This window comes from Protomyctophum parallelum (genome assembly GCF_964188405.1).
Source record: "Protomyctophum parallelum genome assembly, chromosome: 23".
Lineage (NCBI taxonomy): Eukaryota > Metazoa > Chordata > Actinopteri > Myctophiformes > Myctophidae > Protomyctophum > Protomyctophum parallelum.
Genome location: NC_139715.1, coordinates 31,812,905 through 31,826,970, shown reverse-complemented (window position 1 = coordinate 31,826,970; position 14,066 = coordinate 31,812,905). Strand labels below are relative to the sequence as shown.

Sequence of the window (14,066 nt, the reverse complement as noted above, 5' to 3'; positions counted from 1 at the left end):
TAAAGTACTCATACTTTGTCCCACGGGTGTTAGTTAGTTGCTGCTCCAGCGATTAGAATTTCTGCATCCCGCGTTGTTTAATAAAAAGCATTTTTATCCGAGGTGTTATTTTGCCATTGGCTTTCAACTACGCGCCCCTATCGGTCGGGAGGAGGGTGGCACTCGGTGTGTTCGATATAAGTACGCTGACCGCCCTGCCAATACAGACTAATAGGCGAGTGCGCTCCCGGTGTGCAACTGTGGATTTCCCAAACGAACCCCGTTTGAAAAAAGTATCCGGGGAGCTCGGATAAAAATGCTTTTTATTAAACAACGCGGGACGCAGCAATTCTAATCGCTGGTGCTGCAACTAACTAACACCCGTGGGACACTTTGTGAGTAGGCTACTTTATATTTGAAATCTGAATGTTTATATATACGGAAATCTTGTAAATGCAGTGAGCTCAAAAAACAGGGCAAAGTTTCTGCATGACTGTCATGATAATCATCATGGCAGTCATGTTTCAGGGCTAGGCCCGAGGCTACTTGAAATGGACAAGTAGGTACTTTCTCCTGGCTGAACATTCTTCAACCTAAAAGCCTACCTGGAAATGTATTTTCTGTTACAGAGCTGGAGGGAAGAGGAGACCCCTGTTCATTTAACTGAACAAACTCTATAGCAGGGTTCCCCAATACATTTTCTTCATATGTTTTTTTAATATGAAGTAAAATGTATGTTTTATTAATAAGTAATCATAGATGTAGAACAGTACGGTTCTCAACCAGTGGTCCCAATTGAGGGGGTTCCAGGTGGTTTTTAAAACATATCCATGAAAGGCAAATAGAATAAAAGTTTTTAAGCTGTCGTTTTGAAAGAACAGAGTTGCAGCAGACCTGCCATTTTAACACAACATTCTCTTCTGGGGTTCCTACTGTACTAGCACACTGTGTTCAGGGTTTACTGTACTAGCACACTGTGTTCAGGGTTTACTGTACTAGCACACTGTGTTCAGGGTTTACTGTACTAGCACACTGTGTTCAGGGTTTACACTTGGGGGTCCTTGACATGAGAAAGTGGAGGACCAACTCTCCTATTAAAGCTATGGATAAAACTATTGATCACTGTTTATTGGTAGAGTTGTCCCGGTATCAGCCTAAAATGCTTTCATCTTTATCAGCGAGTATGTCGGTCTACTCTATCCCGATCCGTCATTTATCACAACATGATGATATTTCAGAATAGTAATACATTTTGATTGCTTCAGATGGTTTATTGTTTATTGTTTATAAGGATCCCCATTAGCTTTTTCCTTGACAAAAGCTAGTCTTCCTGGGGTCCGACACAGACAAACATTTAACATTTAACAAAACAATACTTACAATTGTTTACAAACACTAACTCATACACTATTAAATATAAGATGTGTGAAATGAAGACACAGTTCAAATATGATTGTGTGTCGTCGTGGCCTGAAAAGGTTGAGAGCCACTAACGTCACAGAGTAGTCCTACTGATACTATATATATGACATATAAAGGAAGACGCCCTTTACGCCTCTGGAGCGTATGTGCTCAAGGGAGGGCAAAACTTTCCCCACGTTCCTTGCGAAGCACCGCGGAAGCATGAGCGTGCGTCTGATAATGTGGCTAGCGCTACGTTCAGTACAGTACCTATAACAATAACAGCATAGTTGCACCGCTCAGTTCACATAGGTGTGATTTTTTTTTTTTTTTTATAATCATTAGAACTTCACTTGAACCAATGACGTGTGTTTTCAATTAATCTATCATGGTTCAAATGGAGTTTGAAGTTACAAACATGTTTGAAAGTGAAGTCTAGCACCACGTTACGAATTGCCACGCAGATTAGAGGGTAGCATGGGTCCGCCCCAAACAGAGTTTTAGCAAGGTGAAACGCATCCAAAATCCAGTGGGAAGATGCAAGTTGGAACATCATCTGTGTAGAGCATGTCATTATCTGTGGGAAGGGCAGTAATACGGTTTATATAAAGTCAAAATGTTCTCAGTCTGTCTGCAACACAACGCAGCTCCTCTGTGATTAAACTCTCGGGGCGGTGCGAGTGACTGACAAACATAATTGCTAATCTGAATACCAAGGTTATTTTGGCATCGGGTCCGGTCGAGACCAGACGGTCAGACCGGGTCTAATACATTTTAATTATCCTCTGTTTATTTCGGACCGGGTCCGGTTTTCCGCTGTCCCATTTCAGACATTATTTAGTGCAGGTTCATTCACGTGCATTTATCTAAAACTGAAAACGACTTTGACTTTGACCCAACTTTGACATGACATGACCACCTGTTTTTAGTTTTAGATAAATTAAACATGTGAGTTTCAGTGATGCAAATAGCCAGCATCCTTAGACTCACTAAATTGAGAAAAGACTCAATCATGTCACCCTCCGGGGGTCCTGGGATGCAATACTGTACTCAGTAATGTAATTATAGTAGGACTCATAAAATGTCCCTGGGACCCATCTAAAAGACCACCTCTGGGTCCCGGGACCCATTACATTGAACACCTATTTACATCACTGGGGTTTCATTTATCCACGGGTCCGTTTCGGTCCGCACCATGTTTATCTACGGGTGAACATTTGACTAACAGCAGATCTACAAGCTCACAATGCTCGCACGATTTCAGCTTGTAGATTGACTATTTTTGGCCAAGAGACTTGCCGTAGAGGGAAAAAGGAGTTGACCCTGGTCAACTAAATATATACAGTAGTGTGAAGTGTATAAAGTTGGGTCTGAACTTGAAGGCAGATTGATGCACGAATCCAGCTCTTATCAGATCTATGTTTTCTACCTCAGATACCCGTCCAGACCAGGACCTACCTAAACCAAGACGCTGCTGTGACCAATGTGGAAGAGGCTTCACTTCAGTTTACAATCTCAAAATCCACCAAAGAATTCACACTGGAGAGAGGCCTTACAGCTGTGATCAATGTGGGAAAAGCTTTGCTTTAATGTCTACCCTGAAGCAACACAAGAGAATGCACACTGGAGAGAGGCCTTACAGCTGTGATCAATGTGGGACAAAGTTCGCCACAATGTCTAACCTCACGACACACAAGATAATTCACACTGGAGAGAGGCCTTACAGCTGTGATCAATGTGGGTCAAAGTTCACTCAACTGTCTCACCTCACGACACACAAGAGAATTCACACTGGAGAGAGGCCTTACAGCTGTGATCAATGTGGGAAAAGCTTTGCTGAAATGTCTACCCTGAAGACACACAAGAGAATGCACACTGGAGAGAGGCCTTACAGCTGTGACCAATGTGGGAAAAGCTTTTCTGAAATGTCTACCCTGAAGACACACAAGAGAATGCACACTGGAGAGAGGCCTTACAGCTGTGATCAATGTGGCTCAAAGTTCACTCAACTGTCTACCCTGAACACACACAAGATAATTCACACAGGAGAGAGGCCTTACAGCTGTGATCAATGTGGGACAAAGTTCACTCAACTGTCTACCCTGAACACACACAAGAAAATGCACACTGGAGAGAGGCCTTACAGCTGTGACCAATGTGGGAAAAGCTTTTCTGAAATGTCTACCCTGAAGACACACAAGAGAATGCACACTGGAGAGAGGCCTTACAGCTGTGATCAATGTGGCTCAAAGTTCACTCAACTGTCTAACCTGAACACACACAAGATAATTCACACAGGAGAGAGGCCTTACAGCTGTGATCAATGTGGGACAAAGTTCGCCACACTGTCTCACCTCAAGACACACAAGATAATTCACACTGGAGAGAGGCCTTACAGCTGTGATCAATGTGGGAAAAGCTTTGCTCATATGTCTACCCTGAAGAAACACAAGAGAATTCACACTGGAGAGAGGCTTTACAGCTGTGATCAATGTGGGAAAAGCTTCGCTGTAATGTCTACCCTGAAGAACCACAAGAGAATTCACACTGGAGAGAGGCCTTACAGCTGTGATCAATGTGGGAAAAGCTTTGCTGAAATGTCTAACCTGAAGAAACACAAGAGAATGCACACTGGAGAGAGGCCTTACAGCTGTGACCAATGTGGGACAAAGTTCACTCAAATGTCTGCCCTGAACACACACAAGAGAATTCACACTGGAGAGAGGCCTTACAGCTGTGACCAATGTGGGAAAAGCTTTGCTGACATGTCTACCCTGAAGACACACAAGATAATTCACACTGGAGAGAGGCCTTACAGCTGTGACCAATGTGGGAAAAGCTTTGCTGTAATGTCTACCCTGAAGACACACAAGATAATTCACACTGGGGAGAGGCCTTACAGCTGTGACCAATGTGGGAAAAGCTTCAAACGACTGAATAACCTTGTGACCCACAAGAGAATTCACAGAGGAGAGAAGCCTTTTGGGTGTGATAAATGTGGAAAGTTTTTTACTCAGTATAGAACATTAAAAACTCATCGGTGCATCCATGCTGGAGAGTGAAGCCTTCCTACTGTGACCAATCCAAGAATCCGTCTCCATTCAAAAGGAGGAACTTGAAGACCACCTTTTACTTCAGTACGTTTTTTCTAATCAGTTTCTTTAACTCAGATCCAAGCTGCCAATATTTTCATAGTAATTTGCTTAACTGACCAAATTTAAAAGATCCTCTGTTAATTCTACCTTTCTTCACCCCCACTCCCCAACACATGCACGCGCGCTCGCGCACACACACACACACACACACACACACACACACACACACACACACACACACTTTCTGCATTTGAGCTGTAAAGGACAGTCTGAACTGTGAAGTTCACCCATGTGAAGTTGATGGGCGCTCTTATCATTATACATCTAATGAACAACAGAATTTATGTGATTGGTTAGCCGATTTCCTCGTCTACATATGACGTAAATTATCCTTTCATTGTCAATATTTAATGTTCGTGTTGCCAAAAATGTACACCATATGTGGTGGACATTTGACCTAATTTCTCCTTTCATTGTCCATGGCAAATATTGAGACGTGTGAGGACAAAAGCTGTATATAGAAATAGGATAGTGATTTGATGCTTGTTGTTATGACACTTTGTATCATTCTTAAAGTGCATTTAGATTTGTGTTGTTAAAACTTATACTCTATAAAGACACACACACTGCAAAGTAGCTTAATTTCACTTCACTTGACCAAAAGAGAAATGAGTGTGGAAAATATTGTTTGCCCAATTTAGGAAATTGTTTGCCCTCTACATCCACTCCTCTGACACTTTGTCTTTGTTTGTTTGTGATCCTAAGATCCTAAGATTTTCAAAATAATTCAAAAGACCGTTCACAGTCACTCACAGTTCTGAGTGTTTCAGGGGACTGTATAGGTATATATTCTGTAAGTAAAACTTAGTTTGTGATGTCTCTGAAATGGTGCATCTCGCCAGGTATCAATACCAATAGCAGCAAGTGTTTGGTGAGGTTTGTATTAACGGCTATATTTGATTTGCAAGTTAAAGTGCCTTTGGCTTCCATATTTTCTATATTATCTATTTACTACGTTTCTATATTATCTATTTACTATGCATTCTATTATCTGTTTACTATGCATTATATTATCTATTTACTATGTACATTCGTTATAATGACCAGGCTTCAAGTTCACTTATATGACGCAGTCATTTCCGTTACGTCAGCATATAGGGCGTAGACTAGGCGCCTCACAGAACAATCATGGCGCTTCCGTCTGTCAGTTGCACTTCAGTGTTGAGACGGGAGCAGTCGCTTGTTACAGAGCGTGTCGCAATGCAAGGTTTGTTTTATTATTTCGGTGTCATGTCATTGAGGTATTTGTCAACATTTGAGTTCCTTATTAAAAAACATAAGGTTTATTGATCGTTTTTGTTCATTATGTTTCTTTGCAGTCCTGGTTGTTATGAAGTTGTATGGTCCCTTTCCTCATCCCCTTTGAGTTATGGGCAGCCAGTGAGGTAATAATATAAATTATTATATTTATTATATTATTATGAGGCTAAGGAGTGAACTAAGGATTTCATATAAACGTTGATCAAAATAACAATAGTTCTCTAATGGTCCATTTGGTTACCAACTCTCCATCATTTAGCTGGGGACCACCTCGAACCCCCCCAATGACCGCTGTTTGTGCATTTGGGCAAATGTTTTGCAACCCTCACGTTTAGCAGTGTTGCTCATTCCACGAACGCCTGGTCCTGACAAGCTGTACCCCGTTGTAAAGGTGACTAATCAACGATTAAAATGATATAAAACACAACACCAATTGGTATTATTAAAGTGGAGAAATCATGGACCAAAGTGAAGTTTCCGGTCCCTCACCGACCACCGCTCCCTCACTGCCGCCCTCACGCTCCCTCATCACCTCCCTCACGGAGCAGCGCCCCTCACGGACCACGACTCGTCTGCAGACTGCAGCTGGGTGCTATTGGAGGAGAGGACACGCCCCCAGTGCCCACAGTGTACCCAGCAAGAACCCAACGCTGTGAGGAGACACTGAGGTGCTATTTACACGAGGATGGTGTTCATAAAAAACGGCAAAATAAAGTACCGTTTAGCGCTGTCATTTAGACGAGAACGGTGTTCTCAGGAGGTGAAAACGCATCGAAGTGAAACCGCCTCCCAGAGTGGAAATCATTCAGAACACCGTTTCCTATGGTCTCCATATAAACAGGCAAAACGGTGAATCCGCAAAACTTATGACATCATGGCTCATGTTGGCTCACAGCGCATATGTTTATTACATTGATGCAGAGCCATATCATTATGATATAATGGAGTTCCTGAACAAGCCTCCCTCCTCGCCTACAAAGTGCTGCTCATCAGCGATGTTGAATGTAAAACCATGATGTAAATAAAAAGCCTTGTGATAGACGGCAGCCGCGGCAGCAGCGTTTATGTAGCCTAATGTATTATAAAATATATACCATCCCGTGGCGCGCCCAGAGCCGTGTTGCGCAGGCTTGCGTGAAGGTTTCTTCTTCTTGTACGTGGGTGACCTGTCTATTTGGCAGCCCGTTATCGCCACCTAGCGACAGTATAGCATAATAGCACATCATATCATAACGTGTGCGTTCTCGTGTAAAGGGTAAGAAAAAATGAGAACGCAACGGGACTTTGACGTGTTATATGGAGATGGTCGCCGTCTAAAAGAGGCCTGAGACAGCACTACCGACTGCACTTTCATTTCACTATGACTAATAGTAATAAAATACTAGTACTTAAAATAGAGCAGAGTTTGTGCATCATGTGTTTTTCTGTGCTGTACAAAACTTGTTTAAAACCATGAAATAAGTATGGTGTAAATATATATATTTGAGGTAAAACCAGTTAAGTCTTGTAAAGTCGGGTGAAAAAACTTTGCCGACGTATTTTTGAGGACAGGTTTAATGTTTGTCTTTAGTTCAATGTTTGCCATTGACAATGAAGGGAAAACTTATGTCATTTTGTAACTCATTATGTCATATTGTCTCTTTATTCTTAATGACATTTAATGTTTGTGTTGGCACCGTTTGTTTTACATCACCATTACATCACCTAATCAACATGAGTTAGACTTTAATATATTAGCGCCCCTCACTTCACACGGGTCTGATTTTGAATCTCCACAAGCCAGGAAATTCTATTATTTATTGGTGTGTTCAAAGTTAACTCTGGATCGGGTGTTGTACTTATATTATGTTTATCATATTGATGATGCAATATTATTGACATGTATGTCGGTAAATATTTCGACCAAACTGAAGAGAATGTCTTAATGTGTTTATTACACCACTGTCTCACCTTGGAACCAGCATTGCAAAATGTTGTGCATATTAACTAATAAATGTATAATGTAATGATACATGATATAAAGGGTATTTGTGTATGTTGCACTTTGTATATGTACTGTATCTGAACTGAATGAAATAGGTTTTATTTTATTACACGTTGGTTTCTCTGGGCTGAGCACGGAATATTGTGGTTTTCAGCTGGGGGTGCTCAAATTGGGCATTCAGAGGGGTCAGCCACCCTTCCCCCCTCAGAGGTAGAACAGATGATGCTTTCTGTTCTCATCAAGTCATAAATACATAGAGAAACAGCTGTATTTACATCCACAACACAATGTTATATGATATGTCATGTATTTCATAAGGAGTTGTGGGTTAGATGTAGTCTTATAGTCCATGTTTAAAGTGTGATCCTGTTCTTAAGATATGGGATATGAGCATTGAGTGATACTAAGGGGAGACATTCCGCACCCTCGCCAGACATGGGGTCATACAGGTCAGGGGTCATACAGGTCAGGTGCCGTGGCCAGCAGAGCCCAGGACAAAGGCCTGGTTGATCAGTAACATCTGGGTGATATTAGGGTTTGAGATACATTACACACACACACACACACACACACACACACACACACACACACACACACACTGTTAAGAAATTATTCAATTAAACTTAACAGTTAATAACTAATCAAATTAATAAAGAATATCTCTGCTTTTGCTTGTGATTTGACAGACAAGACAGTGCACTTTTCATGTAATTATTTTTTCTCATACAAAGCAAATGGTCAAATAACTATTTGATTAAGGAATATAATATGCCTTTTGTATTCTTTCTGTATATCAGCTAAATGTAGATTGTTATGTTAGACATTGAGGGAAATTTGGATTCTATTCTATTATTTTTTAAACGCCGCTTATCAACTATAAAAGGTTTATCGATCAATAAGCTTATCAACTATAACAGGTTTATCGATCAATAAGCTTATCAACTATAACAGGTTTATCGATCAATAAGCTTATCAACTATAACAGGTTTATCGATCAATAAGCTTATCAACTATAAAAGGTTTATCGATCAATAAGCTTATCAAAACGTATCAACTATCAATGAATGCATTTATTTTCTACCAGTCTGTTGTGGCCAGCGTGCTCTTCTATGCAGTGGTATGCTGGGGAGGGGGCATCAAGGCCGGTGAGCTCAACAGGCTCAATAAAATTATAAAGAAGGCCAGCTCTGTTGTTGGCCTCCGAATGGAGAGCCTGCAGTCAGTCGCGGAGAGGAGGATCGGGGTTAAACTGGACTCCATGCGGACAAATCCCTCCCACCCCTTCAATGAGGTGCTGCGGGATAGGACGAGCACCTTCAGCCGTAGGCTCACACTCCCCCCTGATGCGCACGGAACGCTACAGACTCTTTCATGCCAACTGCCATCAGACTTTTTAATGCAAAGGCATAAGAACTGCCCCCCCCCCCCCCCCCCCCCAAAAAAATGGCATATGGTCCTTGGTTGTCTGGTCTTGTGTGATATGTCATTTGTGTCTGTTCTGTGTTGCTCTGTCTAGTTTTTAGCTTTTTAGTTCCTATGCACTTTACGCTGTAACACTTCAATTTCCCCTCGGGGATTAATAAAGTATATCTCATCTCATCTCATCTCATCTCTCATTATCGATAATTTCCATCCCTAATTAAATTATTCAGCTGTATGTTTTTATTTTTAATACTCATGGTAGAGAAAACTGTAATTATAACATTATGTCATAGCTACATTGTTCGTTTTCCATTCATGAAAAAAGGCACTATTAATTACTGTAAAAGTGTGCAAAAACATGATTGCTCCTCAAGTGTATGTGATTTGGAGGATGTGACTGGGATCCAAAATATGAGATGGCTTAAACTTTGCGTTCGTTGTAATAGTTGTGATGTTTGTAGAATGTTATGATAAAGTTACCTTAAATGATTGTCTATTTAATATTTTCTGCAATAAGGCAAAACACCCACACCTATGCAAAGATGTATTGTTTATGTTATCCCAACTTGAAACCTGTTATCATCAGTGGACCTTATATGGTAAATAAATATGCATTAATAATTCTGCTTGAGTCAGGCCAATTGGTTCCATTTGTACAGCTCTCTCACTCACAGAGTAAAACTAACGGTGATTTTACTAGCCTATATAAATTGGGGTCCCAGAGATAGAAATGCCATTAAATGGGGCGTCAAACTGGGGGTCCTTGAAATTGAAAAAAAAAGAAAAAGAAAACAGGTTGAGAATCACTGCTAGAACCGTAAGGATCATCTCTTAGACTTTTATGGGTGGACTATCTTTTCAAATGGGGGTCCGCGGGCTAATTAGTGTCAATTTGGGGGTCCTTGGCACGAAAACGTTTGGGAACCACTGCCCGTCACACTGGAATCTTTTCCATCAGTCCTGTTGACTATTTTAGAGCTCTCCAGTTTAGTCAGTTTGGTTGTAGTGTCCAGACATTTCCACTGGGTGTCACCATAGACTGTAAAAACAATAGGTGTCACCGAATATGTGAAAGTTCCCTTATACTATAGGCTACACGTCACAGTCCAGAATTTATGGTTCAAACATGTCGGACAACAGTAATAATAAAATAAAATAAAGCATAGAAATGAATCAGACTCATCATCATTGCCCCACATCCTCCAGTATGAATTATGAATTCTACTTTGAATCAAATTCAAGGTATTGCTTCTAAAATAATGTTTCTGCATTAAATTAATTCAGACAAACATATTGTGCTCAGAAATAAACAAATATCACTTAAAGATTGCCGTAAAAACAAAATTACCTTCCCATTATGTAACTCCAAATTGGCGAGATATATCTTTTTTCAAGTTACTCCATTGAGATTCGAAAAGTGATCCAAATTCCACTTTGACATTTTTGACATTTTACCTTCCCCATTTTCAACTTTCATCATATTTTGACACTTGCTTTGGCAATGTAAACGTATGATTTCTCATGCCAATAAAGCTCCTGGTGAATTCCTGTTCTGTTCTTTAACTACATAGAAGTGTCTATTTGTATGTCTCTAAATGTGTTGATGAGTTGAACAATGTGGACCCTGTTGTAAACAAGTGTAATGCTTAATTGGGTCGTCCACTCACAGTTAACAGTCTTTGTATTGTGCTTAAAATGTACTGTAAATTCTACAAACTGTTAATAAATATTTCAATCAATCAATCAATCCTTTGAATTGAATTGAATTGAATTGTGTGTTTTGAGGCTTGTTTTCCTTTGTCCGGGTCAGAGAACCTGGCAACACTGGCAGCAGCACTAGTACTTCCGGGTCGGCAACTATAGTAAACATTGCAGCCACAGCAGCAGAGGAGCTAACAGGCTAACAGCTAGCTTGCATTCTGTTGTTATACTTTATTACATTCTTATTGCTCATTGTTGTCTCGTCAACACTGTACCAAACAGACACGCAGCACAGACGCCATCTGAGCCAACATGGGTGATTGTTGCAATCATTATTATCATTGTTATTGTTATAGTAGAGTTATTCATTTGATTTAATTTGGTATATTATACATGCATAGCTAGCAAGCAAGCAAGCAGTGAAGTTACATAGATAGATGAACACGTTGTTAGATTAGATAGAGAAACCTGTAAGAATCATCAGTACTATACTACCACTTAGGTACCAAATGGACCCTTTTGTGTGTGTGTGTGTGTGTGTGTGTGTGTGTGTGTGTGTGTGTGTGTGTGTGTGTGTGTGTGTGTGTGTGTGTGTGTGTGTGTGTGTGTGTGTGTGTGTGTGTGAGTGAGTGAGTGAGTGAGTGAGTGAGTGAGTGAGTGAGTGAGTGAGTGAGTGAGTGAGTGAGTGAGTGAGTGAGTGAGTGAGTGAGTGAGTGAGTGAGTGTGTGTGTGTGTGTGTGTGTGTGTGTGTGTGTGTGTGGGGGGGGGGGGGGTCTGTAACACTGAAGTTATTAAGTTCCCTATGTTACACACACAGTCACTGTCACACACACACACACACACACACACACACACACACACACACACACACACACACACACACACACACACACACACACACACACATATATATATATATATATATATATATATATATATATATATAGCTCCTTCTAAACAATAGAATATTGTGCAAAAGTTCATTTTCTTCCATAATACAATTCAAAAAGTGAAACTTTCATATTATTCTCAATTCATTTAGCAAGTAAGTGAAGTATTTGAAACCTTTTGTTTGTTTGTTCATCTTGTTGATTATGGCAAATAAATCCTATTATTATTATCTCAAAATATATGTGTATATTATGAATGTAGGCAGTCAATACTTGGTCCTCTCCTCTCCTGTCCTCTAAAGAGTGTCCTCTCCTCTCCTGTCCTCAGAGTGTCCTCTCCTCTCCTGTCCTCAGAGTGTCCTCTCCTCTCCTGTCCTCAGAGTGTCCTCTCCTCTCCTGTCCTCAGAGTGTCCTCTCCTCTCCTGTCCTCAGAGTGTCCTCTCCTCTCTGTCCTCTAAAGAGTGTCCTCTCCTCTCCTGTCCTCTAAAGAGTGTCCTCTCCTGTCCTCTAAAGAGTGTCCTCTCCTCTCCTGTCCTCAGAGTGTCCTCTCCTCTCCTGTCCTCAGAGTGTCTCTGTCCTCTCCTGTCCTCTAAAGAGTGTCCTCTCCTCTCCTGTCCTCAGAGTGTCTCTGTCCTCTCTGTCCTCTAAAGAGTGTCCTCTCCTCTCCTGTCCTCAGAGTGTCTCTGTCCTCTCTGTCCTCTAAAGAGTGTCCTCTCCTCTCCTGTCCTCAGAGTGTCTCTGTCCTCTCTGTCCTCTAAAGAGTGTCCTCTCCTCTCCTGTCCTCAGAGTGTCTCTGTCCTCTAAAGAGTGCCCTCTCCTCTCCTGTCCTCTAAAGAGTGTCCTCTCCTCTCCTGTCCTCAGAGTGTCCTCTCCTCTCCTGTCCTCAGAGTGTCCTCTCCTCTCCTGTCCTCAGAGTGTCTCTGTCCTCTAAAGAGTGTCCTCTCCTCTCCTGTCCTCTAAAGAGTGTCCTCTCCTCTCCTGTCCTCAGAGTGTCCTCTGTCCTCTCTCTGTCCTCTAAAGAGTGTCCTCTCCTCTCTGTCCTCTAAAGAGTGTCCTCTCCTCTCCTGTCCTCAGAGTGTCTCTGTCCTCTAAAGAGTGTCCTCTCCTCTCCTGTCCTCAGAGTGTCCTCTGTCCTCTCTCTGTCCTCTAAAGAGTGTCCTCTCCTCTCTGTCCTCTAAAGAGTGTCCTCTCCTCTCCTGTCCTCAGAGTGTCTCTGTCCTCTAAAGAGTGTCCTCTCCTCTCCTGTCCTCTAAAGAGTGTCCTCTCCTCTCCTGTCCTCAGAGTGTCTCTGTCCTCTCTGTCCTCTAAAGAGTGTCCTCTCCTCTCCTGTCCTCAGAGTGTCCTCTGTCCTCTCTCTGTCCTCTAAAGAGTGTCCTCTCCTCTCCTCTCTGTCCTCTAAAGAGTGTCCTCTCCTCTCCTGTCCTCAGAGTGTCCTCTGTCCTCTCTCTGTCCTCTAAAGAGTGTCCTCTCCTCTCCTGTCCTCTAAAGAGTGTCCTCTCCTGTCCTCAGAGGGTCTGGGTCCACTGCCACTGTCCTCTCTGTCCTCTAAAGAGTGTCCTCTCCTCTCCTGTCCTCTAAAGAGTGTCCTCTCCTCTCCTGTCCTCTAAAGAGTGTCCTCTCCTCTCCTGTCCTCTAAAGAGTGTCCTCTCCTCTCCTGTCCTCAGAGTGTCTGGGTCCTCTGCCGCTGTCCTCTCTGTCCTCTAAAGAGTGTCCTCTCCTCTCCTGTCCTCAGAGTGTCCTCTGCCGCTGTCCTCTCTGCGTCTCCTGGTCCCTCCCCTGCGCCTCATGTCCGCCGCCATGTGGCAGGTCGCCCGCCAGCGGAGCCCCGACAGCCGGCGGCATTATGGGATGCTGGAGGACTTTGTGTCCGCGGCGACCGAGAGCATCCCAGACCTGCTGACGGACAGACAGAGAACCCTGCTGCTGCTCAGCCTCCGGGCCAAGGTACCCGTCTGTCTGTCTGTCTGTCTGTCTGTCTGTCTGTCTGTCTGTCTGTCTGTCTGTCTGTCTGTCTGTCTGTCTGTCTGTCTGTCTGTCTGTCTGTCTGTCTGTCTGTCTGTCTGTCTGTCTGTCCGTCCGTCCGTCCGTCCGTCCGTCCGTCCGTCCGTCCGTCCGTCCGTCCGTCCGTCCGTCCGTCCGTCCGTCCGTCCGTCTTTCTGAATCCCCGTCTAAAAATATGTTCAGGTTAAATAGATTATTTGTCCCAAGGTTCACTGCCGACCGACACATTTACAACCGTTTATCACAATTATCCGTCTAAGAATCAATGGTATA

General features: G+C 42.5%; 1 protein-coding gene across 2 annotated transcripts in view; it reads left to right on the top strand.

Moving 5' to 3' along the window:
• The first annotated feature begins 11,095 nt into the window (after positions 1–11,095).
• The window catches only part of LOC310854164 (uncharacterized protein), a 27,069-nt gene continuing 24,098 nt past the window's right edge, over positions 11,096–14,066 (top strand). The window contains exons 1-2 of one of the 2 annotated variants that reach the window (XM_083758693.1): positions 11,096–11,218; positions 13,525–13,736. In XM_083758693.1, the coding sequence (XP_083614819.1) occupies positions 11,215–11,218; positions 13,525–13,736 (216 nt within the window). In that variant the 5' untranslated portion in view covers positions 11,096–11,214. Of the gene's footprint in view, positions 11,225–13,524; positions 13,737–14,066 lie in introns of both variants that reach the window. The other variant, XM_083758694.1, reaches the window with a different exon arrangement.